Source organism: Amia ocellicauda, chromosome 20 (genome assembly GCF_036373705.1).
Source record: "Amia ocellicauda isolate fAmiCal2 chromosome 20, fAmiCal2.hap1, whole genome shotgun sequence".
NCBI classification, from domain to species: domain Eukaryota; kingdom Metazoa; phylum Chordata; class Actinopteri; order Amiiformes; family Amiidae; genus Amia; species Amia ocellicauda.
In genome coordinates this window covers 16368024-16381977 of record NC_089869.1, presented here as the reverse complement: position 1 = coordinate 16381977, position 13954 = coordinate 16368024, and the positions used below count along the sequence as shown (strand labels likewise).

The 13954-nt window shown below is 36.2% G+C and overlaps 1 protein-coding gene across 1 annotated transcript; it reads left to right on the top strand.

Moving 5' to 3' along the window:
- Positions 1-534: 534 nt before the first annotated feature.
- Positions 535-13842, top strand: anxa11a (annexin A11a). Its single transcript, XM_066693941.1, has 15 exons — positions 535-692; positions 4299-4540; positions 5597-5685; positions 6759-7049; positions 7312-7399; positions 7984-8078; positions 8356-8469; positions 8832-8922; positions 9329-9408; positions 10192-10248; positions 11249-11342; positions 11641-11736; positions 12486-12544; positions 12777-12899; positions 13210-13842. The coding sequence occupies exons 2-15, from the start codon at positions 4306-4308 to the stop codon at positions 13267-13269; spliced, it is 1572 nt and encodes a 523-aa protein (XP_066550038.1). The 5' UTR covers positions 535-692; positions 4299-4305; the 3' UTR covers positions 13270-13842.
- The last annotated feature ends 112 nt before the right edge of the window (positions 13843-13954 follow it).

Below are 13954 nucleotides of genomic sequence, written 5' to 3'. Positions count from 1 at the left end.
CAAGAACAGAAGGCTTGTTCTATTCCTGATGTTTCCTTGCTGGTTCCTTTTTTATTGAGTCTATAGCTGTAAAACAGAAGAGCATGCTCACTATCCCTTATATCTTCCAGGCAGTCATTTAGACAGTCAATTATGGAAACAGTTACACCAGAAGAATGACGTGGTAGCATTCATCTTCACTGTTTGTTTGTTGTTTCCTGAAGTCAGTTTGCACAATGAATGACACAAATGCTCATCGGGAACAGTTTTGTCACTGGGTTACACAAAACTGAAAATAAAACAAGTATATAACTTACTCTAATATATTGAAATGACCGTGACTTCAGATACAACCCTATGCACGTCTTAACACGTCCAATTTCACCACATGAGATACAATCATATTCTGTTGCATGGTTTGTACTTTCTAACACCTGTATGCCAGCCTTCTACCTGAAAGCTGGAGGAAATAAAAGCAGTCCATACGTCACTTTCTGTGTACATGTACACTTGTGATCATATGAGGCTGCCTTGCTCAAGTTTCCCTTGTCTGTAGGCCTCAGTGTACACCGTGTTTGTTTTGTAATCCATGGGCGTCTTCAGCTGAGTGGAAACTATGAAGCAGACCCACCCACCCAGCCGCTCGCCACATTAAAATGAGCTTCCTGAGTCTCTGCTAGCATTTCAGGAAGAGGTCTTCAAATCTCCTGCAGGTGAGTGTTCACGTACTTCAACGCCTGCATGCCATTTGAAACATTTATACGTATTAAAACGGCGGAGTTTCGGTTTACATTGTGAGGTTAACGCGCAGGTCCGTAAGATTACATGGCAATAATGTGCAGCTGCAGTGTAACCGGCCTGACAAGACAGCCTCGTACTGCTGTGAAGCTGTTCGTCTCCTGGACATAGTGAGGATGTAATATATTGCATTTATTAATCTATACATCATAAGAAATCGGCAAGGTTAAGGGTTCAGGTATATATGTTCGACGTTTTGAGTATTTGAATTCCTGTTTGTAATGTAGCAAATCGGACACTTCCCAGAATACCCGATCATGTGGCAACATTGCAACAACGTGAACGCAACATTATGACGTTTGTACATTTAGGGGGATGTTGTCAAAACAAGGACGAAACATTATAAAAAAACATGCTTTTCCAGAGAGATGGTATTCGCAAAACTATACAGAGATGTTATGCTCAATTTAACTCGATTTTATAAAAAAAAAAATGTATAATGCTTGTTGTGTTTACATGAACCCAATTACGGTTGACATGGATTAGGGAACCATTTCAGCGATACGTATCTATGTATCGGTCAATGGATCGATTCTGCTTCATTTTCTCCACGTCACCATTTTTAAAAACCGTAGGGTCAAACTACAAGATATCACACGACTGAAAATGTGTTACATGGATGGTTAGATTCAGGTTGTATTAATATACGAGCGTCTTTTAATTCCTGCAAGCTGCCATTTTGTACGGATCGAAACATGTCTGCCTGTTATTAAGTCTGTTTAATTACAGTACTGCTCTAGTAACCGAAAACTGCATATTTTTAGGTTGTACTTATTGAGTATAAACCACTCTTTAAACAAATATTAATCTTTATTTCTGCTACTGTGCTAAATTAGTTACTCGAGCACTGGGTGTATCACCTCTGATGTTGCAGAATTAAGCTTTACTAGCCTCGATATTTTAAAATAAAATGTATCGATTTTATTGCTAGCATGTACGAGGTTTTGTAAATATGTATTTCCAGTGGTTTCTTAATCTATCTTTAAAAAAAAAAAAACGTATTGCAGTTAATACATTAAGTGTATGTAATTAAATGTATTTTCGTCTATAATTCAATTCAGGAAATCTGAACTATAGCGCATTTGTGCTACTAAATCAGTACAGCTAAAGTAATAAATGACTACAAGCCTCTAACTCACAACGAGCCTAATTAACTAGATCTTTAATTAACAACTGATGTAAAACTGAGATAAAAGGTAGAATTATACTGAAACTTTGTGTTTGAAGAAAACCATGGTAGCCAATCATAATCCAGAATTCACTCAAGACAATCACATGGTAGCGTAAATAGCTGATTCCACCCCCCATACACTTCCACCCACCCACACAAGCACCGTTTTGCATAGCATTGTTCACATTTTCACATTCACTAGGCCAGTTTGTGTATTTCATAAATCGATGCCTCTTTACGTATACTATTTTTTTTAATACTGTCCTATTAATAAAGTCTAACATGAATTGGTTTATCTACAAAATGTCAGTAAAGGGAAAGGATGTACTTTTAGTATTTCCACAGCAGGTCTGTATACAAATCAGCAGCCCATAGGGAAGTAAAGCAAAGGGTGTCTACAATTTAAACACAATGTGCGTTTCATAACCATGTAAGTACTTGTTTCTGACTTAAATTTAACCTTCCTAGGCTTAAAATAGAAACTGAATGTGATTTTCATTGGAACTTGCTTGTTCTTTAACCCAATAGTCTATTGACTTGGATTTATTGAATCCAACTCTGAAATGCCTTAATGTTCAGCACCCTAGATGTGGCTCAGAGCTATGTAAGTGCTGTGTGAAGTCTGGTTGACAGATGACAGGACCATCAAAAGGCAGTATATTCATAACAGTCACACGCCCACGTTTGAAACTGGAACAAACAATAGCAAACCATTGTGTCTCGGTCTTCACAATTGTAAATGATCAGATTCTACTGTAAATCCATGTCCAACATCTAAGACAGTTACCATTTTGTACTTTTGTTTTGGTTAGTGTCGTATTTATAAAGTGTCATTTATACATTTATCGTTGTTTATACCTGCTTATTTGCTGATAAGAAAACTAATTTGTGACCCATCAAGCTGTGAAGTGGCAGATATGTTTAAAAGGATGCTGGTATGTAAGATCCCAGTATGATATTTTAAATATAATGGAGAGCGCTTTATCAATATAGCCCAAAGTGTTTTAGTTCTCTGTCTTTGTTAAATACAATGGGGATTAAACCATTTGAGTTTCATTGTCTGCCTTATGCCAGTGTGGAACTGAGGCTTGTCATGTTGGAACACTGACAGCTGGGAATGTCATAAAGGGGACAAAGCAGCCTACATTCTGCGAACGGGAAAGATTAACTGGTGATGTGTTCCCGACATGCTAAATTAAGGTACAAGACTGACTGTGCTTTCTGGGAACATTTGCCCCACAGGTTCTGTACAAGACTTCAGGAAGAGTAGTATGTGTGTCTCTCTCTCCTGTTTTCGCTTTTTCAAAATCATATTTTTCAAAATAAAGTAGAGCAACAATTTTTTTTTTTTTTTTCTGAGAGGATATTTCAAGTAATACTAGTAGCTAGTATAAAAGCTTTCCATGCTACTATATACTGGCAAAGAAATGTTTATAAGTTGCATCTTAATAGAAGTTTGAATTCTCAAGAATTTGATCCATAGCATTATTGCTAATTGGTGTTATTAGTAAACATGGATGTTTTTCTGTTAAGAATATTATTATAGCTGGTATGTTTGCTACAGTCTTGTGAATCAAATGTAATTTTAGAGTAAATGCCAAACCAACAATGCCTAGTCTATAAATGGTAGTTAAAATAGACCATGCGTTCTCCCTATTCAAAGTATTTTCTCATTTGTTTCTGTATACGTAGATAAGAGAGAGAGAGTGGTAAGACTTGTTTCAGAGGTGTGGCTTAAAATGTGCACTAACATGATCTAACAAGTTCAGCTGGAGGTGGGGGCGGGTGTTCAGTGGCTCTGTGGCAAGCTGCTTTTATTGGATTCATTAATTATTAAAAAATATAGCTACACTATAACACCATAACATAAATCCAACAAACAGGATCATGATGCTAATAAGGAAATAGTATGTTTGTTTCCATTAAACATTATTTCCACTCCCCCAAAAAGCAAAGTGAAGTTGGCCTTCAAGGGCCTATTCTGCTGTGTTTATGATCTATAGTTGAGCAGATGCTGTGTGCAACATTTTTCAGTTGACACTGTCAATTCCAAACCTAAACATTGCAATGTGTTTGTTTATTTCTATGGAAATTTTTACACAAGCTTCTTGTGTTCTGTGAACTGATGGTTTAATACATTCTACAAGTTGGCTTTCTGCAGTATTTAGCTTACTGTGAAGTTACTGTTTGTATGTATATTTATATATTGATGATTTATTTTTCTTGGAACAAAACCATTATTTTATCTGTCAAACTCTGCTTATATGTATCAGTTTGGATCTCATGGACACTTCTTTGCATTTGCTCAGAGTGATCTCATTACCAACTAGTAAATGTTTTTTTATTCCAGACCAGTGATGAGTTACCCTGGTTATCCCACACAACCTGGGGGCTACCCTCCCCAGGCAGGCGGTTACCCTCCCCAGGCAGGGGGCTACCCACCCCAACCAGGCGGATACCCACCCCAACAAGGTGGATACCCACCCCAACCAGGAGGATACCCACCCCAACAAGGCGGATACCCCCAGCCTGGTGGCTACCCTTCACAGCCAGGCGGCTTTCCTGCGCCAGGGGGTGGGTATCCACAAGCAGGTAAGAGGAAGCAACTATTTCGATTTCACACATTGTGCCATACATGGAAATTTGTTGGGGAGGTTGTATGTTTTTTTTTTTCATTCAAAATATGTGTGCACTTATCATAGAGTAATGTTGTTTGCTCCTTTATATATATTATAAAGCCTTACAAATATAGATTTTATAGAAGGGAAACTTTTTTCTTTAAAAGGCAACTAACAGTACATTTCAGTGTTTTAAATAAGATAAGTTAATACAACCTGCAAAATTGGCTTTAAAGAAACTAATGATAAATTCTCCCTCAGAGCACCACCCATTTGTAAGACACTTAACTCATTATACAGAATGGATTTTCATCAGTGTGGTTGGAAAATAGGTGGTGTCCTGAGGGAGGATTTGTAGACTTCAGTTATTGAATACCTCCATTCTGCCTGTATTTATTAAGGGACTAAGAATGCCAGTGAAAGCATTCCAGAGTCAAGACCTTGATTCACAGTGGAAAAGCATAATAAAGCAGTTAAGCTAACAAAGATATCCTTGTAAGAGATGAGTGTGTACATAACTCGGCAAAATTACTAGAAATAATGCTCTCTAAACATCCTAAAGGTAATAGAGTAGACCACTCATTTTTAAAATTTAAACATAAATCAAACATGTATCATGGGATGAGAGAGACGATTATTAAAAAAATACCAGATCACTTGAAGATGTATGTAGAAAAAACAACAACTGCATGCATGGGCAGGAATACTACAAAGAAGCAGATTAAAGTAGGTACTATATCATGTTTGAACTTGTAAATCTCCTTTGACAAAAAGCAGCAAACAGACTGATTTCAAAGGCAATTGAAAGCAGAACTGTTTAGGTCTGTGCATGTTATGTGTCAGCACATGGTCTGACACAGACCTCGAAAAATAAGTCCCATAGACACGCATAGGTCTTGCAGAACTGTTTGCTTCAGGCATGCAGGAAACGGGTATTAATATTTTCATGCATCCTCTCATACTCATAGCAAATACTGCAATGCATGTATGTAACTGTTGTCTACTTGTTTTATTCTTTCTCTTATTGAAGGTGGCTGGGGTGGTGCACCTGGCTTTCCTACCATTGGACTTGATAATGTATCTAATCCTGGATTCAATACCTCCAATATCAATTCAATGGTAGGTTTCATGTTGATGTACCATAAAGGAATGCACTGAAAGAAAAATCCTCTAGAAACATTTTTTAAAAGCATGAATAGCTTTGAATATGGTTGCAATTTTGTATCTACATATGTTAAGACCATTCTAAGTTATACCTTTTGTGATTAGATCAGATGGCTCTGTTATTATTTCATCTTTACCTTATTGAGAATGGCACTGTTGATTCATGTAGCCTTTCTTTTGAGAGATTCACTTCATGAAAGAAGTAAGAAGACATTTGATTTTAAATGTTTCAATAAAATTAGCAGGTAGATGCCATTTACTGACAGTTAACATGTATAGCTAGTTTGTAAACCACCTTATAAGCTGTTTCCATTATGGATTGAATGGTCTGCATGAAAGTGCTTAAAGAAATGTATGGTTGTCATTAGGAGTGTAACGATTCACCAAGACACACACACACTTAACTATACCAAATGTACAGTACTCTGAATTGAAACTAGTGGAGAGTTAAATACACTGCAGTTTTATATAAAACACACACATGTTCAATACAATAATAATCGCAAACATATTAATACCGATCCGAGAAGAAACAATGAAAATTAATCGGATTAAGCCAAAATGTTGATTACAACGTCAATTCCACATGAAATCTTCAGGGTTGAAATCTTCTAGTCCTACAGGTATTCAGTCTTTTTTTTTTTTTCTTTTGAGAACTTCAGAATATAAATTTGTACATTGTACTTTGCTGTGTGTTAAATTGGCAGCCATAATAATTGCATGGAAAATAGTCAGTTTCTATCTATTAGTTGGATAATGTGAATTTAATTGAATTGACTCAAAGCTGTATTGAATCATTCATTTTTCTAACCATGTCTTTCTTATATTGTATCGGTGACAGTGTAGATGCATATCGCATCGTCACGGAGGGAAAGATACACACCTGTAGTTGTCATAGATATCTTTTGAAATGGTATGGGGGTGAACTTGTGTGTGAAGGATCATTCTGGTTGCTGTTCTACAGTTTTTTTGCTTTTATTGTGTGTTCAAAAGTCAGTAGTTATTGGTTGTAATTTCTCCAATTACAGGCTGATCAGATGGCATCAAACCAGGGAGGATTTCAGCCTAATCCATCAATGTTTAACCAAACCCCAAGCTATCCTGGCCAGCCAGGGGGGTATGGTGCACCCCAACCGAACCAGCAGCCGTATGGCATGTTTCCTCAGCCGGGAGGGAACGTGCCTCCGGGAATGGGATTTCCAGGAGGGCCTGCCCCTACTCAGCCCATGCCTGGTTACCCTGGAGCCCCTGCAGGAAGCCCATCCATGCCTGCCTACACGCCAAGTGCTCCTGGAGCCCCCGTTGTGCCACCTATAAATGTAAGGAACTCTGTAAACTCTGGCTTTTAGGGATGCTGAGTGTGAGATTTAATCTGGAGGAGGTTGAGTTTGATAGTAGCAGGCAGTCATGCTATATGTAAGGTTGTGAGATACTGTAGTTATTATTAACTTGTTATAGTCTCAAAATCTATTGATACAAAGTCATTGATTGCATTCTGGGTCAATTGTTTAAGATCCCAGTGCTTGTTTATGTATGTATGTATATATGTATGTATGTATTTATTTATTTATTATCCATTAGCGAGGGTTCCGAGGTGTCATCAGTGACTTTCCAGGTGCTGACCCCCTGAAGGATGTGGAAGTCCTACGCAAGGCAATGAAGGGCTTTGGTGAGTTAATATTAAACAATCAAAAATAAAATAGCACCTGCCCACAGAGCGAATGTAAAAATTCAACCACTATAACTAGCATATCATATCAGTATTGAATGCCAAATTTAATACATCAGGGAAAATATTAGTTACATTTAAATGGGACGTTTATACACACATAATGCTGAGTGCAGTGTTCCGTATAAAGATGATGCAGATCTTGCTGAAAAGGCCAATGCTGAAATTTCCTGCAGAGCATTGTGTGAGCTGTACACCCAGCGTGATCATTCACACAGGTCCACACCTATATACCTGCAGTCAAAGAGGCAGTCTGCTTTTCAGTGCTGCGTTCATGGCTTACACTGGTCTGATGGGTGGAAATAGTTTACATTTACATACTGTAAATCTATAGAATAAAGTTTTACTGTAAATGTATTAATTATAGGCTTTTTTTGTGATTATAAAATGTGTAATTCGGCCTAATGTGATCTTGCAGGACATGTCTGATCTGAACTTTGTTTCACTGATTAAATTTATAATGTAAATAATTTAAGTGAATAATTAATCGATTTTAATCAATTTGTGCCCGTTGTTTTTGACAGGCACTGATGAGCAAGCTATTATTGAGCTGCTTGGAAATCGCTCAAACAAGCAGAGAGTACCGCTGTGTATCACCTACAAAACGGCTTATGGGAAGGTAAGATTGAAATATGTATATGTATCTATATTGGTAAGATGGTCTTTAATGTTCTCAGTCTTGAGAGAAAGTTAAGTGGACTGCCACTTAGGAACCACCTTAGTCAACTATTTAATTTGTTTTCATAATGTATCTTCCATATTTTAATTATAAATGTCCATTTTAATATAGAATATCCGTTTCCCTGATTTGCACAAATATTTATTTAGTATGTTAAGTGCAACTAAAGTACCATTAAACGTTAACTTAGCAGTCCTTTCTTTTATGCATTTTATAGGATTTAATTAAGGATTTGAAGTCCGAACTCTCGGGAAACTTTGAGAAAACTGTTCTGGCCATGCTGCAGACTTCTGTAATGTATGATGCCCATGAAATCCGAAACGCCATAAAGGTTAGTGTGATTAATTAAAACCAAGGCTCAACCAGTTGTAAAAGGTTTGATCAGATTTAAATGAGTATGTATATACTGTATTGAAGAGGGTAGTTCTGCTTTTCTCAGTGTGCCTGTTACTGAAACATTTCTGAAAAACAATGTTTGTATAGTCATCATAAGTGATAAAAAAAAATGTATCTTGAACTATGCTGTATGTTATATGTATATCCTCTCCATTGCTTTCTTTTAAAAGGACGATCTTTCAAATACAAAATAAATTGTAAATGATTTGTTTTTTTTTTTTTTTTTTTTTTTTTTAGAAATGTAGCAAAATCAACTGCATATGATTGAACTAAATTTACATGTTCTCTGTTTAACAGGGTGCTGGTACAGATGAACAGTGCTTAATTGAGATTCTGTCTTCTCGGAGTAACGCTGAAATACATGAGATTAATAAAGTTTACAAAACAGGTGAGTGGCTTACCAGCATGACTCGTGAAGCAATGTCAACATGTAGATGTTGCTAAGGAATACAGTTGCCAGCTTTAAGATTTTAGGCAGTCATTCTTCTATTTACAGACGTGTAAATATGAATGAATACAATTTGAAGTGATTGCTGTATTTTGCACATAATTTTAAAATGAATTTGTACTTTACTAGAAAGCTATGCAGCTGAGCCGCTCAGTTCTGACCTTAAGGCCCTTTGTTATACCTACAATTGGTTGTTTAAAACAATGTCCCAACAGATTTTATACCACATAGAAACTATCCATATTCTGAAGAAGAAGATTGATGTAATATTGAGAACACGGTTTCATACGGCTGAACATTGTATCTTTAGCTATAGATTTTTTTAATTCAGCCATTTGTGTTTCAGAATTTAAGAAGACTCTGGAGGAGGCCATTACCAGTGACACATCAGGACACTTCCGCAGACTTCTGGTTTCACTGGCTCAGGTAAATATTGTTAACCATACTGTTATGTTTTCCTTTCTGATTTGTGCTCTCAAACTCATAAAGCATGCATAGTTTTAGTGAGAACATCTCCAAACAGGAAATGGTAGAGTAGTGTTAAGACAATGTCAAGCCTGTGTTTCAGGGTCAACTGCAGTGTCTTCGTGTGGTTTCCGGTACGCTATATGTAAAGCCTTTATTGAAAATGAATGAGTTGCATTTGAAGACTATTTAGTTGTTCAGCTTATGAAAAAGTGATTGAACACATCATTTTCAGCTGTTTTTGAACTGATACCTCTTGCCAAGTTCTATATTTCTGGTGATCCACCAGCATTCAAAACACAGCTGCTGTCAAACTAAAAGTATACCTTCAAATAGTGTATTTGTTTTACTCTCACGGTCATTGTTTCCTAAGCAGTAATATCTATTACATAACTGCTAAAGCAGAACTCGTGTATTACTGAATTGGGAACGTTAATGTGTTTTCTTAAACGTAAAAACAGGAAGCCTTAAGTCATACTTTGAAGTCTCTCTCTTTGTAGATTTAGAAATCATGTTCTTTATTTCTTGACATATAGTAAATGTGTATACAAAATGTATTACTTGCATAAAATGGTAATACAAGTCAAGATCAGTTAATGCTTGCTTAGAAGTGAAATTTCCAAGCAGTCTAGGTTTATTTACACTCACTTTTGCAGCCATATCACAAACATAAGATAACTATTGGAATAAGAACACAGTTGTAACATCAAAGCTTGTAACATCAATTGAATTTCTTGTTTTAAGGGTAACCGGGATGAAAGGGAAAATGTGGATATTTCTTTGGCCAAACAAGATGCTCAGGTAACGTCAAATGAACAGGATGTGAATCTGACTGTTTCACTGTGGTTAGAAGTTCATCTGCAAAGTGTGAATAAGCAAAGCAGTTTTGATGAGGGGAAAAAAAATGTATAAGCCTAATAATTATATGACCCGAGAATGTTGAAAAAAACCAAAAAACTGGTACATGAGTATAATGAATTAATTATTTAATTCTGTGTGTTTGTTGCAAATAAAACACACAATACTCTTTTCTAATGCATGTCACTGAACACCTTATTAAAACACCACTTTGCATTTACTTCTTGTTCTTTGTGCTGTAAAGTGGAAACTGCTAAGTCATCATCACATGAGGCTCGTCCGTCTGCATTTAATTTCCCAATGCCTAACACACAAGTGCACATACTATTTTCTGTTAGTCTTAATTAAGCACACCTATTTTATTCTCTACATGTCTTTTTACATCGCAGTGTATATCACAGCCTGTCATGTTTTCAAAGCCACAGAAGTCTTGTTTAATAAGATGTTTTTATAAGTTCTAAATCCTACACTGTAAAGACTTAACCCACGGTTATAATAACTTATTTCATACTCATCTTTCAGGCAAATATGTACTTTAATTAATTTCCGTGCAGTGTATAAATACAGGCTTCCTTAAAAAGGCAGAGAAGAGCAGGCCTTCTGAACGATTTTCCTACGTATTCTGTAAAGTAAAGTTATGTTAATTATAGGGTGTGGAAAGCTACCATGTGCTTCCAAATACAGAATGTCCATGGTTTATGGGAGTGTCTAAACTTGACATTTCTTATGGATCAAATGGGTGTCACCTTACACCAGTGCTTTCAGTTCCCTCCATCATTTCTCAGGGTTAATTGCCAAATACCTGTCTGGCTCTTTATTTAACAGAAAATAATAGTTTTTTTTAAGTTCTGTAAAGACTAGATTTAATCCCACTGGCAGCAGAAGATAAAGATAAAGATAAAGACTTCTGACATTAACATTCAGTGCACTGTATTTCTTCTAGAGTCTGTATGCTGCAGGAGAGAACAAACTCGGAACAGATGAGTCGAAATTTAACGCTATTCTTTGTGCACGAAGCAAAGCTCATCTGAGAGCAGGTAACTGGAGTGTAATTGTTTTTGTGTATTAATAACTAGTTGGAAGTATCCTCAAAATACTTGTACCGCATTTGTATGAACCCAGTTTTTTGGCATTGTTTGAATTTAGATAGAATTAGAGGTGTAGAATGGGCATCTGACCAGTCCCTTTGGCGTAGTGTTTTCCACAACCTGCTGAGCTCTTAGTGCCAACAGGATGCATCGGTTCCTTCCTTAATGGCGTTCCTACGATCTGAAAATGTCCGTTTCTGTATTCCAAATATATTAAACGTCAATAACAATTATGCTTCTTTTGCAGTTTTTCACGAGTATCAGCAAATGTGTGGCCGGGACATCGAGAAGAGCATTTCCAGAGAGATGTCAGGAGACCTTGAGAAGGGCATGCTGGCCGTGGGTAAGGGCTTACTCTTTATTAGTCATTGCAACAATGCAGTTATGTGTTGATGTACTTTTTTAATGCTGTTGTATTAAGACGTTTATCATTTTTAAATACAAGTATTTGAGTAATGTTATGTAGGATAAGTTATTTAATTAATCTAGGTATAATTCTGTTGTCTTTAGATTTTAGGATTCTCCAAATATTATAAGTACTACATCTGGAAAATTGGCAATGGTTTTAATTACAAAATTAATATTGCATTTAAAACCGGCTGGGTTTAGATATATATATCTTGCTTCATAATCTTTTTTCTTTCCTGTCGTTTCTCATAAATATGCTCTCAGTGTTCAGAGTAATGGTAATATTATCTTCCTGTGTTGTCCAATTGTGTTGATCCACTGAATGAAATTGCAAAGAGTGCTTTGTTTTGGGTATTTTTTTGACATAACATACACATCTCATGGTGGCATGTGTTTTCTTGTGTGTGTGTGTGTGTGGTGCTCTTGTTTGCAGTGTGCACTGAATAGGACCGTGCTTCATCCAATGTGTGAATAGGTTCTTTCAACAATAATGTTTTATCCATACTCTACTGTTTTATGGGGTTCTCAAATATAGGCCATTTATACCAAACATAATACTGTGTGTGTGTGTGTGTGTACATATGCGTACTCTCCATACTTTAAACTATCCCTTATGTTGTTTTTAAGTTTTCCTTCCTTTTCCTTTTAAGTTTATGGATGACAAACTTTTTTTTTTTCTCTCAGTGAAGTGCATCAAAAATACACCAGCTTACTTTGCTGAAAGACTCTACAAGTCCATGAAGGTGAGTGCTATCTTAAATATAGACAATTGGAGGGGGGACCTGTTTTTTGTCTCTTTAACCTACTTTTCCTCAAAGTGATTGATTTTAAATGTGAATGATAGACTATGGAAGAAGTATAAATGATCTTATTCTGTATACTTCAGTGCAGTGTTTTAAGTTTAAATATGTGAAACCCATGTGAAGTAACCCTCACGACAAGCTAGGCTCTCCTGACCTGCCATGTGTCTCTCAGGGACTGGGAACCGATGACAGCACTCTTATCCGAATCATGGTGTCCCGTTCGGAAGTTGACATGCTGGATATCCGACAGGAGTACAAAAAAAACTATGGAAAATCCCTGTACACTGATATTACTGTAAGCACCTTTCTGTTCTTCAGAGTTGTTGCAGTTTTAAAGGATTTTAAAACCTTTTTGGATTCACTATTCTATATTAAATCTTGCATCATCCCAGACATTGCTATATGACCTCTGATCTGTATAGAAGAAAATGTTTGTCTAGTTGCTTACCTTATTATCATGTTACTGTAATCACCATATCAACATTATTTCCCAGCTGATCTAAGTTATTTTATATGTATGTATGAACACAAGTACTGAACTAAAGATCCATACATTTTTGTTTTTGACTAACTGAAGTAATCTTTTCATTTTCTTGGTGTAATAGGGTGATAGTTCTGGGGATTACAGGAAGATACTGTTGAAGCTCTGTGGAGGAAACGATTAACAGAATATGAAGATATCGATCCATTGAAGATCTGTCAAACCCCAGTTATGCTTTGAAAAATACCTGCTGTTTTCATTATTAGTGTTGCATGTTTTATTATTTCACTTCTTTCAAAAGGGTAGACTAAGCACACTTCTATGAACCTTTTTATTTCTGTATCCATTATTTCTGTTTAAGTTAAGTGATTTAAACACTGGTTTTGGAGAGATTGTTCAATGTCAGCTAGTATATACAATATTCGTCATATCTAAAACAAAAAAAAAAACACTTAATGAATGCTGGACATATATTACTGCTTCAGTGATGGACAATTGCATTTTGACTACAGTTGAAAAAAAATCCCTGCTAGTAATTCATATACTGTATATATATTTTTATATGTACATGTAATGCATTTTTCTTACGCCAAAAAAAATAAAATATATATATATATTCATGTTATTACAAGAGTTTAAAGAATGCAAAATACAGCTAAATACCAAATACAGTGCAGATAATGCATGGACTTTTTTCACGGTGCCTTCTTGGTGTAACTATGCAGTCAGCATCCTATTAAAGGAAGTATTCTTTCAATGTTTGACGTTCATTTTTGCTGAATCACACAAAGGCAGTGCTCTCTGATAGGAGCTGACCGAGCAGTTTTGCGGTGTGGATGTATGAGATGTGTTAAGGCTAAGACTAGAAT